Source organism: Neoarius graeffei, chromosome 2 (genome assembly GCF_027579695.1).
Source record: "Neoarius graeffei isolate fNeoGra1 chromosome 2, fNeoGra1.pri, whole genome shotgun sequence".
Classification (NCBI taxonomy): Eukaryota; Metazoa; Chordata; class Actinopteri; order Siluriformes; family Ariidae; genus Neoarius; species Neoarius graeffei.
The window spans coordinates 52,599,004-52,614,827 of record NC_083570.1 but is presented as its reverse complement, the minus strand read 5'-3'; the positions used below and the strand labels follow the sequence as shown (position 1 = coordinate 52,614,827).

At 42.9% G+C, this 15,824-nt stretch overlaps 1 protein-coding gene across 1 annotated transcript; it reads right to left on the bottom strand.

Moving 5' to 3' along the window:
- Positions 1-571: 571 nt before the first annotated feature.
- Positions 572-14,701, bottom strand: psma4 (proteasome 20S subunit alpha 4). Its single transcript, XM_060914390.1, has 9 exons — positions 14,613-14,701; positions 14,156-14,210; positions 13,985-14,027; positions 8,493-8,655; positions 5,128-5,205; positions 4,919-5,007; positions 4,697-4,827; positions 1,413-1,536; positions 572-854 (listed from the first exon to the last, which is right to left on the bottom strand). Exons 2-9 carry the CDS (start codon positions 14,156-14,158, stop codon positions 700-702), a joined length of 786 nt encoding a protein of 261 aa, XP_060770373.1. The 5' UTR covers positions 14,159-14,210; positions 14,613-14,701; the 3' UTR covers positions 572-699.
- Between the last annotated feature and the right edge of the window lie 1,123 nt (positions 14,702-15,824).

Here is a 15,824-nt window from a genome sequence, read left to right as displayed (position 1 = left end):
CTCTCTCTGGATTTTTAGCCATAGCTACATTTCAGAGAGAAACTGTAGACTGGTCTAATATTTCCCAACCAAATATGATCCAGATGATGGCACAAGTCTTAAATGTGATCATATCGTTCACGCTGCAGAACAATTAGGGATTTTAAAAAATGCAATTAGAGAGCCATAACCATAAAATTGAAAGGGAAAAAAAATTGGTTTCTGAGACAAACCACTCATTAAACATGCCAAATAAACATTTCTTTGGTTTCCTCAGTATCTCAGCTTCAGTTTTAGCTACATGACTTTTTAAAGGGAAGATATTCACCATATAGAGCAATTTAGCGAGGCATTTCTTTATGCAAATGAGAACAATTCAGAACGTGTAGGATCTACCAACGTCCATTGCATACAGGTTCTTCCTCATGAATTTAAACTTGTTTAAAAAATAAGACCCCCCCCCCCCCCCCCCCCCCAGCAACCAATTCCAGATGTATCGATTAAATACACACACTGCTTTAAGAGCTTAATAACTTTTAAAATATTTTTTCCTTTAAACAGTGATGCTCAGAGTAGCCGTGACCCAACCAGACACTGATCAGTGTTGTTTATTAAAGAAAAAAAGTTAAAACATACAGACAGAACTGAGTGGTATTTTATGAAATCAAACACCCCCCTACTTTTTTTTTGGGATTCTAGAAAGTAGGACGTGTCGGTTTCTCATTTGTCTTTCTCCTTCTGTTCCTTCTCTTTCTTCTCTTTCTCCGCCTTGGCCTCCTCTGCTTCATGCTTCTTAATCAACTCTTCCACCTCTTTTTGTTGGAGAACCTTGATTCTGCTCTTACCGTTCTCTCGCGTCAACGTGGCGATCTCAACTAGACAAACACATGAGGGAGGCGCAGAATCAGCAGGACAGACAATACAAGCTAAACATGGTGACTAGCATAAACTATTCACTTTACACACACACACACGAGCAATAAGCAATACCGGACAATGTGCAATATAAAGTGCAATCTCTCTCCTGCTGCCCCCCCTTCCTCTCTTCCCCATATTTTATTCTTTTTATATTTGTATATGTAAATACTTAATTTTAGTTTATCTAGAAGTTCTCTCTATTTCTTTTCTCTGTTTATCTGTAATGATGCTGCTGGAATCTTAATTTCCCTGAGGGAACCCTCCCAAAGGGATCAATAAAGTTTTATCTAATCAGATAGATAGATAGATAGATAGATAGATAGATAGATAGATAGATAGATAAGGAAACCAGGAACACTGTTACACCACGTTAAAAAAAAAAAAATTCTAAAGCTGCATGTCAGGGTTCAAACAGGGCAACAGCCACAGCTATGTATAATGAATTCTCAGGCAGGCATCGCTATTAACTAGTCAAAGGTGTCTGCATTTTTTCCATTTCATTCTTTCATGCACACCTTTCTCTGCAGAGAGTTTGCTGACATCCATGGTCTTGTTGAGGACTTTAACAGCGAGAGCGAGAGCTGAAGAGAGCGTCATCTCTCCCTCTTTAAAGTCCTGCTTCAGCATTGACACAGCAGCCTACAACAAACACACGTTCAGAAATGTGTAGGTTGTTGATTTTTTTAAATATAAAAAGGAACAATAATCAGGCAACAGTTAAATGACTAACAGAAACAAGAATGGAATAAAACTGCTTTCAGAATCAGTCAAGATTTTTTTTTTTTAGCTTTCACTGATAGGACAGAATGTTCTTGAACACACTGACTGGCATTGCTGATGCTCCCACACCCCCTACTGACCAACACTTCACAGTGAACCAAGTATTCATTTACAGTGCTACACATTACAGATAATAAACAACTACTGAATGTCCTTTAATTAGCTCTGAGCTGCTCAAATGAAGCTGTTTAAATGAAAACCCTACATTTGTTATAAGCACAAATTTGCTAGCTTTTTTTTCCCCCCATTTTTAAACAGTGTTAATGAGTAAGGCACATAAATAACTGCTCTGAAAACATCAATATTTTAATGCATCTGTTTAAACAAAACTAACTGGGGGGGGGGAAAGATTGAATGGAATGTTTTTAAATGGCTTTATGTAAGCATATTATTATAAAAGTGCAAGTTTGGAAAACACAGGCATGCATGCACACGTACACACCATACACACAACATGGCCAAAAGTTTGTGGACACCTGACCATCACATTCAAATGGACCCAACCACAAATTACTGGAAACACACAATGATATAGAATGTATTGGTATAGCTGTAGCCGGCAGCACGGTGGTGTAGTGGTTAGCACTGTCGCCTCACAGCAAGAAGGTTCTGGGTTCGAGCCCTGTGGCCAGCGAGGGCCTTTCTGTGCGGAGTTTGCATGTTCTCCCCGTGTCCGCGTGGGTTTCCTCCGGGTGCTCCGGTTTCCCCCACAGTCCAAAGACATGCAGGTTAGGTTAACTGGTGACTCTAAATTGACCGTCAGCTGTCAGCCCTGCGATGACTTGTCCAGGGTGTACCCCGCCTTTCGCCCGTAGTCAGCTGGGATAGGCTCCAGCTTGCCTGCGACCCTGTAGAACAGGATAAAGCGGCTACAGATAACAGATGGATGGTATGCTGTAGCATTACAGTTTTCTTTTACTGGAACTTACAGGCCCAAACCTGTTCCAGCATGACAGTGCTCCAGTGCACAAAGCTCCACGAAAACATGATGTGCTGAGACTGGTGTCGAAGAACCCCAACATCTTTGGGATGAACTGGAACTCCAACTGCACCCCAGACCTCCTCACCCAACATCAGTTCCTGATCTCACTTATACTCTTGTGGTTGAATGATCCCAATTCCCCCACAGCCAAAATTTAGTGGAAAGCCTTCCCAGAAGAGTGGAGCTTATTATAACAGGAAATAAGAAATAAATCTGGAATGAGATGTTCAACAAGCACATATGGATGTGAGGGTCAGGTGTGTACAAACTTTTGGCCATATAGTGTAGTTATGAAATAGTTCAATGCACATGTGGTTATTAATAAAAAAAAAAAAACTAACTAGATAGAACTTGACGCCAACGGTGTCAATGGGGATGCCTCCGCCCGGTAGACTACACGCCTTGTTAAGTTGTGATTTGGGGATGGAGATTTGACCTCACAGTAATCTTGACCTGGTGAAGCTACTTGCATTAGCCTTGGAAATATTGTGTTCACAAGGTTTTCGGACAGACATTTGACCTCACAGTGACCTTGACCTTAGACCTTTTGATCGCAAAATCTAATCAGCTTATCTTTGTCCCCAAATGCACAAATGGTGAAAGTTTGGTGAAATTCCTTTCATCTGCCATTGAGATATCGCGTTCACAAGGTTGCGGGACGGACGCACGCACGGACGGACGGACGCACGCACAACCCAAAAACATAATGCCTCCTGCACCTTACGGTGGCGGAGGCATTAAAAAAAAAAAAAAGTCCTAAACCAACTTTACACATTAATACTGTAGTTAGAAAATTCCCAACAACTAGTCTGGGTTAGCTAGCTAAACTGGATTTATCAGTTTTACATTGAGAAAGTTTATCTTGGTTCTTCATCCATGAACTGAATCCATGTAAAGTTATAAATAATTTTACTGAAAAGATTTGGGAATTTGGGGGCAGCACGGTGGTGTAGTGGTTAGCGCTGTCGCCTCACAGCAAGAAGGTCCGGGTTCGAGCCCCGTGGCCAGCGAGGGCCTTTCTGTGTGGAGTTTGCATGTTCTCCCCGTGTCCGCGTGGGTTTCCTCCGGGTGCTCCGGTTTCCCCCACAGTCCAAAGACATGCAGGTTAGGTTAACTGGTGACTCTAAATTGAGCGTAGGTGTGAATCTGAGTGTGAATGGTTGTCTGTGTCTATGTGTCAGCCCTGTGATGACCTGGCGACTTGTCCAGGGTGTACCCCGCCTTTCGCCCGTAGTCAGCTGGGATAGGCTCCAGCTTGCCTGCGACCCTGTAGAACAGGATAAAGCGGCTAGAGATAACGAGATGAGATGAGATTTGGGAATTTGAAGGCAAGACATAAATAATAAGCTGGAGGGCTACATGAAATCACGTTACTAACCGGTAACAGCTCTGGTACAGTTAAGAATGACCTTTAAGACGGCATTTTTTTCCTCCCCAAGCAAAACACAGTCTGTTGTTTCAACAGTTTTATAGTTTAAAGAGTTTAAAGTTTCACCTTTTAGGGTTTCACAGTCTTGTCAATGTGCACAGATAGTGGACTTCTCAACTGATGAGGAGAAGATTCTGAACACTGCTGATAAGTTAAAGTGTAAAATATAAAAAAAAATTTTGTCAAGGCCAATGTAAATGAATATACTGTACATACGTGTATCAACTTCCAATCATGAATTAAGGGCTAGTTTATACACCCATGACTGAACGTGCTGATTAACACACACACGGTGCAAAAGGACTTGATAAGCAGGATTAAAAAAAAAAAAAAAAAACACGCACAGGGTTTTCCCTAGAAAAACTGGAAAGAGTAGTGCTACTTTTAGTGCTACTTGAGTAATTAGTATTTTAAAGTAACAAGTTTACTTGAGTACAATTTTTTGGCTACTCTGCCCATCTCTGTTCACAGGTGATCGAAAAACACACTTATTGGCGTACCTTAATTTTATGTTTAGAAACCTGGAAGCTCTGCCTACTCTGTTTCTTTCACACGCCTGCACATCTACTACACCACGCTACACAGTGTGCACTCAGAGGCACGCTTACCGCACTGTTGTTTCCGATGCAGGTAGCCTTCCAGCCTCCGTAGTTTCCACTGGGGTCACTCTGGTACAGCTGGAAGCCATAGTGTTTATCCCAGCCCATATATAGCAGAGACACACCAAATGGTCTTTTCCCTACAAACACAGCAGCAACAGCAGCGTTCACGCCTCCAGCTTTCTCCAAGATTTAACAGACTAATATTTCTCCAAAAGATGAAGGTGATACCTCCAAACTGTGTATAAGCTTGTTTGATGTCACACAGAGCTGTAACCAGCTGTTCGCAGGGCATAGGCTCCTGGTACTGGAGAAGATACCTGTGTGAAATATTTACAGTGCTCCGATTTTTACCGAGGCCGTTGTGAGCTGTGCTCTTCAGTGGAGAAGCACTATATGCAAGGGGTCTAAAATATTTTTCCCATTATGGTTTCTCTCACCTCTGTGCGATTAGCCGGAGTTCATTAGTGAGGACGTTGGCATCAGATGTGATTCCTGCTACGCTGCATGCCATGTCTCTGTAACACAACAAAATGACATTATAAATAACAATATGGCGGCACGGTGGTGTAGTGGTTAGCGCTGTCGCCTCACAGCAAGAAGATTCTGGGTTCGAGCCCCGTGGCCGGCGAGGGCCTTTCTGTGTGGAGTTTGCATGTTCTCCCCGTGTCCGCGTGGGTTTCCTCCGGGTGCTCCGGTTTCCCCCACAGTCCAAAGACATGCAGGTTAGGTTAACTGGTGACTCTAAATTGACCATAGGTGTGAATGGTTGTTTGTCTCTATGTGTTAGTCCTGCAATGACAGAGACTTGTCCAGGGTCAGCTGGGATAGGCTCCAGCTTGCCTGTGACCCTGCACAGGATAAGTGGTTACAGATAACTGATGAATGGATAAATAACAATACATGGAAACAGCGTGTGCATTAGTTTTGTGGGTTATAAGGAGATCGTCATCATCTTTACACAATATCCAGTGATGTTTATTGCTGATATTACACTACCAGACCAAAAGAGTCATCTTACTGTCCCTGATAAGGCAAGACAAGCAAATCAACATGCAAATCTGGAATAATGCTGCCTAAAACAGAAAGGTGTCAGCATTAACTTTTTCAGCAGTTTGTGCTACAGAAGCTCTTCTGTGGGATTGGACCATATGGGCTAACCTTCGTGCCCCTTGTCAGTCAGTGAGTTTTCGACACCCATGACCCAGTCACCGGTTCACCGGTTGTCCTTCCTTGGACCATTTTTGGTAAGTACTAACCACTGCATACTGGGAACACCCCACAAGATGTGCCATTTTGGAGATGCTCGGACCCAGTCATCTAGCCATCACAATCTGGCCCTTGTCAAAGTTGCTCAGATCCTTACGCTTGCCCATTTCTCCTGCTTCCAACACATCAACTTTGAGAACTGACCGTTCCTCTTGCTACCTAATATATCCTACACCTTGACAGGTGCCATTGTAATGAGACAATGAATGTTATTCACTTCACCTCTCAATGCTCATAATATCATGTCTGATTGGTATGTGTCATTCATTTTTTATATATATATATATATATATATATATATATATATATATATATATATATATATAAATAAATACACACACAGTGGGGCAAAAAAGTATTTAGTCAGCCACCGATTGTGCAAGTTCTCCCACTTAAAAAGATGAGAGGCCTGTAATTTTCAGCATAGGTACACTTCAACTATGAGAGACAGAATGCGGGGAAAGAATCCAGGAAATCACATTGTAGGATTTTTAATGAATTAATTGGTAAATTCCTCGGTAAAATAAGTATTTGGTCACCTACAAACAAGCAAGATTTCTGGCTCTCACAGACCTGTAACTTCTTTAAGAGGCTCCTCTGTCCTCCACTCGTTACCTGTATTAATGGCACCTGTTTGAACTCGTTATCAGTATAAAAGACACCTGTCCACAACCTCAAACAGTCACACTCCAAACTCCACTATGGCCAAGACCAAAGAGCTGTCAAAGGACACCAGAAACAAAACTGTAGACCTGCACCAGGCTGGGAAGACTGAATCTGCAATAGGTAAGCAGCTTGGTGTGAAGAAATCAACTGTGGGAGCAATTATTAGAAAATGGAAGACATACAAGACCACTGATAATCTCCCTCGATCTGGGGCTCCACGCAAGATCTCACCCCGTGGGGTCAAAATGATCACAAGAACGGTGAGCAAAAATCCCAGAACCACACGGGGGGACCTAGTGAATGACCTGCAGAGAGCTGGGACCAAAGTAACAAAGGCTACCATCAGTAACACACTACGCCGCCAGGGACTCAAATCCTGCAGTGCCAGACGTGTCCCCCTGCTTAAGCCAGTACATGTCCAGGCCTGTCTGAAGTTTGCTAGAGAGCATTTGGATGATCCAGAAGAGGATTGGGAGAATGTCATATGGTCAGATGAAACCAAAATAGAACTTTTTGGTAAAAACTCAACTTGTCGTGTTTGGAGGAGAAAGAATGCTGAGTTGCATCCAAAGAACACCATACCTACTGTGAAGCATGGGAGTGGAAACATCATGCTTTGGGGCTGTTTTTCTGCAAAAGGACCAGGACGACTGATCCGTGTAAAGGAAAGAATGAATGGGGCCACGTATCGTGAGATTTTGAGTGAAAACCTCCTTCCATCAGCAAGGGCATTGAAGATGAAACGTGGCTGGGTCTTTCAGCATGACAATGATCCCAAACACACCGCCCGGGCAACGAAGGAGTGGCTTTGTAAGAAGCATTTCAAGGTCCTGGAGTGGCCTAGCCAGTCTCCAGATCTCAACCCCATAGAAAATCTTTGGACGGAGTTGAAAGTCTGTGTTGCCCAGTGACAGCCCCAAAACATCACTGCTCTAGAGGAGATCTGCATGGAGGAATGGGCCAAAATACCAGCAACAGTGTGTGAAAACCTTGTGAAGACTTACAGAAAACGCTTGACCTCTGTCATTGCCAACAAAGGGTATATAACAAAGTATTGAGATGAACTTTTGTTATTGACCAAATACTTATTTTCCACCATAATTTGCAAATAAATTCTTTAAAAATCAGACAAATGTGATTTTCTGGATTTTTTTTCTCTCATAGTTGAAGTGTACCTATGATAATTACAGGCCTCTCTCATCTTTTTAAGTAGGAGAACTTGCACAATTGGTGACTAAATACTTTTTTGCCTGTGTGTATATGTGTGTGTGTGTGTGTGTATATATATATATACTACCGTTCAAAAGTTTGGGGTCACCCAGACAATTTTGTGTTTTCCATGAAAAGTCACACTTTTATTTCCCACCACAAGTTGTAAAATGAATAGAAAATATAGGTCAAGACATTTTTCTGGCCATTTTGAGCATTTAATCGACCCCACAAATGTGATGCTCCAGAAACTCAATCTGCTCAAAGGAAGGTCAGTTTTATAGCTTCTCTAAAGCGCTAAACTGTTTTCAGCTGTGCTAACATGATTGTACAAGGGTTTTCTAATCATCCATTAGCCTTCTGAGGCAATGAGCAAACACATTGTACCATTAGAACACTGGAGTGATCTAGGGATCCCACTGCTCTCACGAATATAATTTAAACAGCTAAATCTGTCCTTGGCTTGTTTGAGGAGTTCAGTGGGACACTTTGATAAACCTCCAGCTAAACTGCTCTGTACTCAGTGAAAGAGTGGACTAAGACAGACAGAAATTCTTGACACACCACTGGAATCCTCACCTGATAGTATTGGTGGGGTGTGAATATACAAGTTTTTTTTTTATCCAGAGAGCTTATTATAGATAGATTTTCAGCCACTTACTCATTAAGTTTATAGATCTTCTCTGAAAAAAACACATCATCCAGCAGCTTGTGGATATTCCGTCTCTCTGCTGCCAGCAACACACCATCGTTGGCTAAAATCCCTAAACAGGTACCAGCATGACCGATAGCTTCCATTGCATATTCGACCTGATAAAGACGCCCTGTTAGAGACAGAAGAAACAGGTCAGAAAGAGCATTCGCCAAGCACCACATTGAGCAAATGTTCTAATACAGCAGTCTTGAGTGCTTTTCATGTATGTAAGATCGTATGGGTCTGAGATTAACTGTGCAGATTTTGAAGGCTGACACTAGTTTATACCAGGACCAGAATACACAATGTTTTTGTCTTTCACAATGGTCACTATGTCAGATGAGGCACAGTACCATATATTCTTTCCGTGTCTTGGTCAGGAAACTGGCAGCACTACAAGCCTGAGCAAAATTGCTGTTCTACAATTGTCACGCTACAAGGCCTGGTCATCATTCCTGACGTTCATATTCGAGCGTGATGCTGGAAATGTGTCAGCAACCCAAAAAAGTGTCAAAATCAGACTGAATTCATGTAGTCTGATCCCAGCATAAATCTTGTATCTGAAATCTTGATAAGAAGTGGATTTCTGTCAGAACAATTAACTGGGTTCTTTATATCATTAGACATGATTATGGGTGACATTATGATCTCTTGATCTTAGTGTTCTCCACCGCCGCCACGTTAAAATTCTGGCCAGCCGCCCTTCCCTTGGCCAAAAAAACGTAACTTCATCAGTATACACCAAATAAATCATAAAGTATTCGCTTTATTATAATTTTGTAACTATTTAACATGCAGAAGACCATTAAACGAATGCATACGGGGCTACCTGAAGTGGCCACGTGAGCGCAGTAGAAAACCACCTGGCCGGCTGCATACACACAGATTGTGACCCAGAGCTGTGCACACTGAGGTCTGTCCCTGCGTTCCACTACACTGACACACAGTAACGCTGGAAGCTGCAGCTAGCCAGCAGCTAAATAACTTTTTGGGTGTTTGTAGCGTTATTGGGCAACGGTTACGCTTATCTATCATTTTTTCTGACCATACACAGTTACAGTAAATCATATAACAGCACACACACTGGTTAAGTTCAGGTCTTTTATTTTCCGTATCTGTGATTGTGTCGGCGAGAGCTGCAGTTTCCCGCTGCTTCACTGTGGTTGGTTACTGCAGGACTTCCGGGTTCCTGGATTAAAGGACCCGAACTGCAGAGGCCGGGGTGGCTTTGTAGTGCCAGTCTCGGGCACGCGCACCACCTCATGCACGGATTGGAGTGGTTTCACCCAATTAATGTTAATTATGTTTCTTGTAAAAAAAAAAGTATGCATTTATTGTAATTGGGTATTTTGTTTACGCATGAAAGTTCATTTATTTTTTCACACAGAAAAAAAATGTATTCAGGAATGTGCAATAGGCGCATCAGTCTCAGCTGAAATGTCAAATGAGTCTCACACTGACAATGCCCTCCACAATTATTGGCACCCCTCATTAAGATATGTTCTTAGGCTTCTAATAAATTCTTTTTTTAAAATAAATATAGAACAACAATGCAAAAAAAGAGGAAAATCCAACCTTTAATTCAAATGCATTTATTCAGTGGGGGAAAAAAAAAAATCCCACATTAAGAAATGATTATTTTACATGAAATCACGTGCATCTCAATTATTGGCACCCCGATGTTAATACTTTGTACAACTCCCTTTTGCCAACAAGACAGCACTTAATATTCTCCTATAACATTTCACAAGATGGGAGAATACAGAGAGAGGGATCTTCGACCATTCCTCTTTGCACAATCTCTCTAAATCATCCAGAGTCCTGGGTCGTCTCCTATGCACTCTCCTCTTCAGCTCACCCCACAGGTTTTCAATTGGGTTGAGGTCTGGGGACTGAGATGGCCATGGGAGGAGCTTGATTTTGTCTGGTGAACCATTTTTGTGTAGATTTGGCCACATGTTCAGGGTCATTATCTTGCTGAAAGACCCAGTGACGACCCAGCTTCAGCTTTTGGGCAGAGGCCACCAGATTTTGATTTAAAAATGTCCTGGTATTTCAAAGAGTTCATGATGCCATCCACGCTAACAAGGTTCCCGGGGCCTTTGGAAGAGAAACAGACCCACAGCATCACTGATCCTCCTCCATACTTCACAGTGAGCATGAAGTGCTCTTCCGCATACTCATCTTTTGTGATGTATTAGAGTGTTTGTTGCCAAAAAGCTCTACCTTGGTCTTATCTGACCAAAGCACACGGTCCCAGTTGAAGTCCCAGTACCGCTTAGCGAACTCCAGATGTTTACGTTTATGCTTGTAAGTGAGAAAAGGCTTTTTCTGTGCAGCCTCCCAAACAGCTTGTTGGCATGTAGATAGCGCCTGATGGTTGTTATGGAGACTTTGTGACCCCAAGATGCTACTCTTTGATGCAATTCTTGAACAGTGAGCTTTGGAGAACTTTTTACTTCTCTTACCATCCTCCTCACTGTGCGTAGTGGCAAGATAAACTTGCATCCTCGTCCAGGCTTGTTTGCCACTGTTCCAGTGTTTTAAACTTCTTGGTGATTCCTCTGACTGTAGATATGGGCAGGTGTAGGCGAGTGGCTGTTTTCTTGTCGCCAATGCCTGACTTATGAAGGCTGACACACATCTGCTTTACTTGAATGGTGTGTTCTCTTGTCTTTCCCATGTTGAAGAGTGGATAAGAGAAATAGGCCTCTGTGTAACATAATATTTATACCCCAGGGAAACAGGATGTGATGAATTACTAATTAAAAGGTTCCTCGATACTCTGATCAACTTTATAAACTACAGTAGAAATGACAGAAATGCTTCAATTAATTTATTTTCTAGGAATTATGGATGCCAATAATTGTGGAACAGGTGATTTTATGAAAAATAATTATTTCTTAGTCAGGGATTTTTTTTTTTTAATTCACTTGAGTGACGGGTTACACGCCTTTCGCCCGTAGTCAGCTGGGATAGGCTCCAGCTTGCCTGCGACCCTGTAGAACAGGGTAAAGCGGCTAGAGATAATGAGATGAGACGGGTTACATTTTTCTACAATTTTCAGTGAGAGATTATGCTTCTGCAATAAAAATTTAATTTATTTTAAAGTGCATATCACAGGTAAATTCAGGAGCAAGATCAATGTAATTCTCCTATTTTATATTAAACTTTGGTCAAATATCTGTAACATTCTGCATTCTCTGCAATTTTTTGACCTTGCGCAATACCAGAAAAATTCAGTTGAAATCGAGCCATTTGAGGCGAATTGGTCCGCCTCTGAAAAAACTTGGCGTTTGGATTTCCCGGGAAACACTGATTTTCGTGACGTCGCGTGCGGGACGCCTCCTTCTGAATCCTACGTCAGCGCTGGTTTGTTTATGAGAAAACGACCTGGTGGTTTTCTGCAAATTTCTTCAACGTTATCACGTAATTATTAAAATGGTTAACAGATGTATCGTAGGAGGGTGTAGCAACACCAATCTTGATGGGATTAGTACTCATCGTTTCCCAAAAGACCGGACAATGAGAGAGAAATGGGAGCACTTGGTCTACACAGGCTGTGCACTGAAACCGTGCAAAGCTCTCGCAGCCTGCTGGCGCTTCCGCAGGGGACATCACGAATCTGGCTCCAGACTCCCTTGGGATTTTTCCAGATGCGTTTTGTTATTTTATTTTTTTCTGCTGTAGACAGATGGCCTTGTGCAAAATTACCCTTCTGGATGAGTGTGTAAAGGGACATTCTTCAAATAAATAAATAAAATTTTAAAACCACGAAATTGGTCCAGAATATGAACTTTAAGGCTTTTAACACAGGGGTGCCAATAATTGTAGAGGGCGCTGTACAGTAAGAATGTGTTAATTTTTTGTAAAATGATTTTAACAATGATTTGGGTGGCACGGTGGTGTAGTGGTTAGCACGGTCGCCTCACAGCAAGAAGGTTCTGGGTTCGAGCCCAGCAGCCGGCGAGGGCCTTTCTGTGTGGAGTTTGCATGTTCTCCCCGTGTCCGCGTGGGTTTCCTCCGGGTGCTCCGGTTTCCCCCACAGTCTAAAGACATGCGGTTAGGTTAATATGGGACGGCCTTGGGCTGAGGTGCCCTTGAGCGAGGCACCTGACTCCCAACTGCTCCCCAGGTGCTGTTAGCATGGCTGCCTACTGCTCTGGGTATGTGTGTGTGCTCAGTGCTCACGTATGTGTGTGTTCACTACTTTAGATGGGTTAAATGCAGAGAAGAAATTTCACAAGTGTCTCATCTCATCATCTGTAGCCGCTTTATCCTGTCCTGCAGGGTCACAGGCAAGCTGGAGCCTATCCCAGCTGACTACGGGCGAAAGGCGGGGTACACCCTGGACAAGTCGCCAGGTCATCACAGGGCTGACACATACACACAGACAACCATTCACATTCACACCTACGCTCAATTTAGAGTCACCAGTTAACCTAACCTGCATGTCTTTGGACTGTGGGGGAAACCGGAGCACCCGGAGGAAACCCACGCGGACACGGGGAGAATATGCAAACTCCATTTCACAAGTGTGTGATGAATACAAGTTGTGCTTTCTTTCTTTAGCATTTCCTATCCATTTATTGGGGGTCACGCCTGGGGGACGCTCTGGACTCTTGCAGTGGTGCTTTTGTGGCTGGGGACTGCAGTTGACTTGCTGACTTTAGGACTGCGGTTGTCGTGAACGGTTTTGCGCTCGGGTTTCTGTCGGTGAAGGATTTATAGCATCAATGAAGCTGACTTTATGTTCGGACTGTTAATGTTATAGTCATGTTGTCTGTTATTGCCCAAATGAGGATGGGTTCCCTTTTGAGTCTGGTTCGTCTTGAGGTTTCTTCCTCATGTCGTCTGAGGGAGTTTTTCCTTGCCAGGGTCGTGTTCATTGGGGATAGATTAGGGATAAAATTAGCTCATATTTTCTCATCTCATCATGTCTGGCCGCTTTATCCTGTTCTACAGGGTCGCAAGCAAGCTGGAGCCTATCCCAGCTGACTACGGGCGAAAGGCGGGGTACACCCTGGACAAGTCACAGACACAGACAACCATTCACACTCACATTCACACCTACAGTCAATTTAGAGTCACCAGTTAACCTAACCTGCATGTCTTTGGACTGTGGGGGAAACCGGAGCACCCGGAGGAAACCCACGCGGACACGGGGAGAACATGCAAACTCCACACAGAAAGGCCCTCGCCGGCCACGGGGCTCGAACCCGGACCTTCTTGCTGTGAGGCGACAGCGCTAACCACTACACCACCGTGCCACCCTAGGTCATATTTTAAGTCATTCAAATTCTGTAAAGCTGCTTTGCGACAGCGTTTATTGTTAAAAGCGCTATACTTGACTCTTGGTCAAAAATAGCCCAAAGTCCATCAGCTTCATACCCCTGGACCCTGTCAGTGTATTTAAAAAAAAAACTGCCAACAGATAGTCATATATAAATGATACTGACCTTCAGGGGAAAAGATGGTGGTTCTTGAATCATACCTCCGAGACTACACACACACACACACACACACATCAGATCATATAAACACAGTATCTGAGAGGTAGAGAATTATACAGTTTGGCAAGTAGGTAATAAATAAATAACATTTAATACTTGAAGTTCGGACTGACTCACCATTGCGACGACTTATTATAGAAATCCTGCAAAACCACAGAAAGGCCAGCAGGTGCTGCAGGGTGAGGGAGACAGACAGTCAGACAGACAGAGGAAACAGAAAGTAACTCGCTGAGTGAATGAGTTAGCATTGTACACAGGCTAGCTAACATTGCTAACTAAAATCCAGTGCGACACAAACTCAAGTCTCTAACGCAAATCATATCATATCATATTTTTGGAGTTCTTACAGCACAGCTGAGTGAAAATGAGTGAGAAAGCGCAGGTTAATGGAGCGGAAGCTAACAGGCTCAGTCAGCATGAAGCAGCAACTTTTGCTTCTCTCGCGAGGTAAAAGAGACACATGTTCACATCACGATAAACTCCTGCCAGCTCGACCTTTACTTTTAATTTAACTTAAATTAAATTAATTTTGTGTTGAAAAGATCTCTAAGCGTATCAAACATTAGTGAGTTACCTGGCAGAATGCTATGTTGCTCTGTTCTCACTGGAGATAGTGCCGGGGAAGCTACACTTTACAGCAGCGGCCGCGTTTCACGCACCCGAGCACTCACAGCGACACCCAGCGGCCGGAGGCTGAACTCCATCCATCCATCCATCCATCCATTACACTGGGGAACAATTTGAAAAAAAAAATTCTGTTGAGTTAGATTTTTATGCTGATTAAAACTAAAATTGGCATGCTGATTCCAAAATTGCAGTCAGTTTTTTTTTCTAGCACGTCAAGTTTTTTCTCCACAGCTTACCCTCCAGATAAGCAAAATTCCACTGTAGTAAGACTATTTGAAGGTTATGGAAGAATGTTATCAGGGTAGATGGGATGTACATATGATGGCTGACTATTGTTGGAGCATCAAACGCGATAGTCCTCAAGTTGAACACTCCAGAAAGAGCTATAAATGTAAATTTTTACCTTAACTACTTGCATGGGTGGCATGGTGGTGTAGTGGTTAGCATGGTTGCCTCACAGTAAGAAGGTTCTGGGTTCGAACCCAGTGGCCGGTGAGGGCCTTTCTGTGTGGAGTTTGCACGTTCTCCCCGTTTCTGTGTGGGTTTGCTCTGGGTTTCCCCCACAATCCAAAGACATGCAGCTAGGTTAACATGGGGTGGCCTTGGGCTGAGGTGCCCTTGAGCAAGGTACCGAACCCCTGGGTGTTCTGGTGTGGCTGCTGAGTGTGTGTTCACTGCTTCAGATGAGTTAAATGCAGAGGATGAATTTCAGTGTGCATGTGATGAATAAAGGTTTCTTCTTGCACACAATTATAATTACAGTAGCCATATCCTTTGTAAAAACATAAGTGTTAAATAAACATTGCAGTCATGCCTGTTTCTTTCATATTTCACTGTATGTCAATATTTGTAAATTTTTATAAAACAAGCACATATCTGTTAAGTACAGTATTTTTCATATTTTTTAAGAAAACAGGGATCCTATAGTTCAAAAACTTGACGTGATAGAGAAAACTGACATCAGTTTTGGATTCCGCACCCAAAAATTAGTTAAAAACAGCTGTCAGACCTAACTCAACAAAAATTGTGTTCCCCAGTGTTATCTGTAGCCGCTTTATCCTGTTCTACAGGGTCGCAGGCAAGCTGGAGCCTATCCCAGCTCACTATGGGTGAGAGGCGGGATACACCCTGGACAAGTGCTGACACAGAGACAAACAAC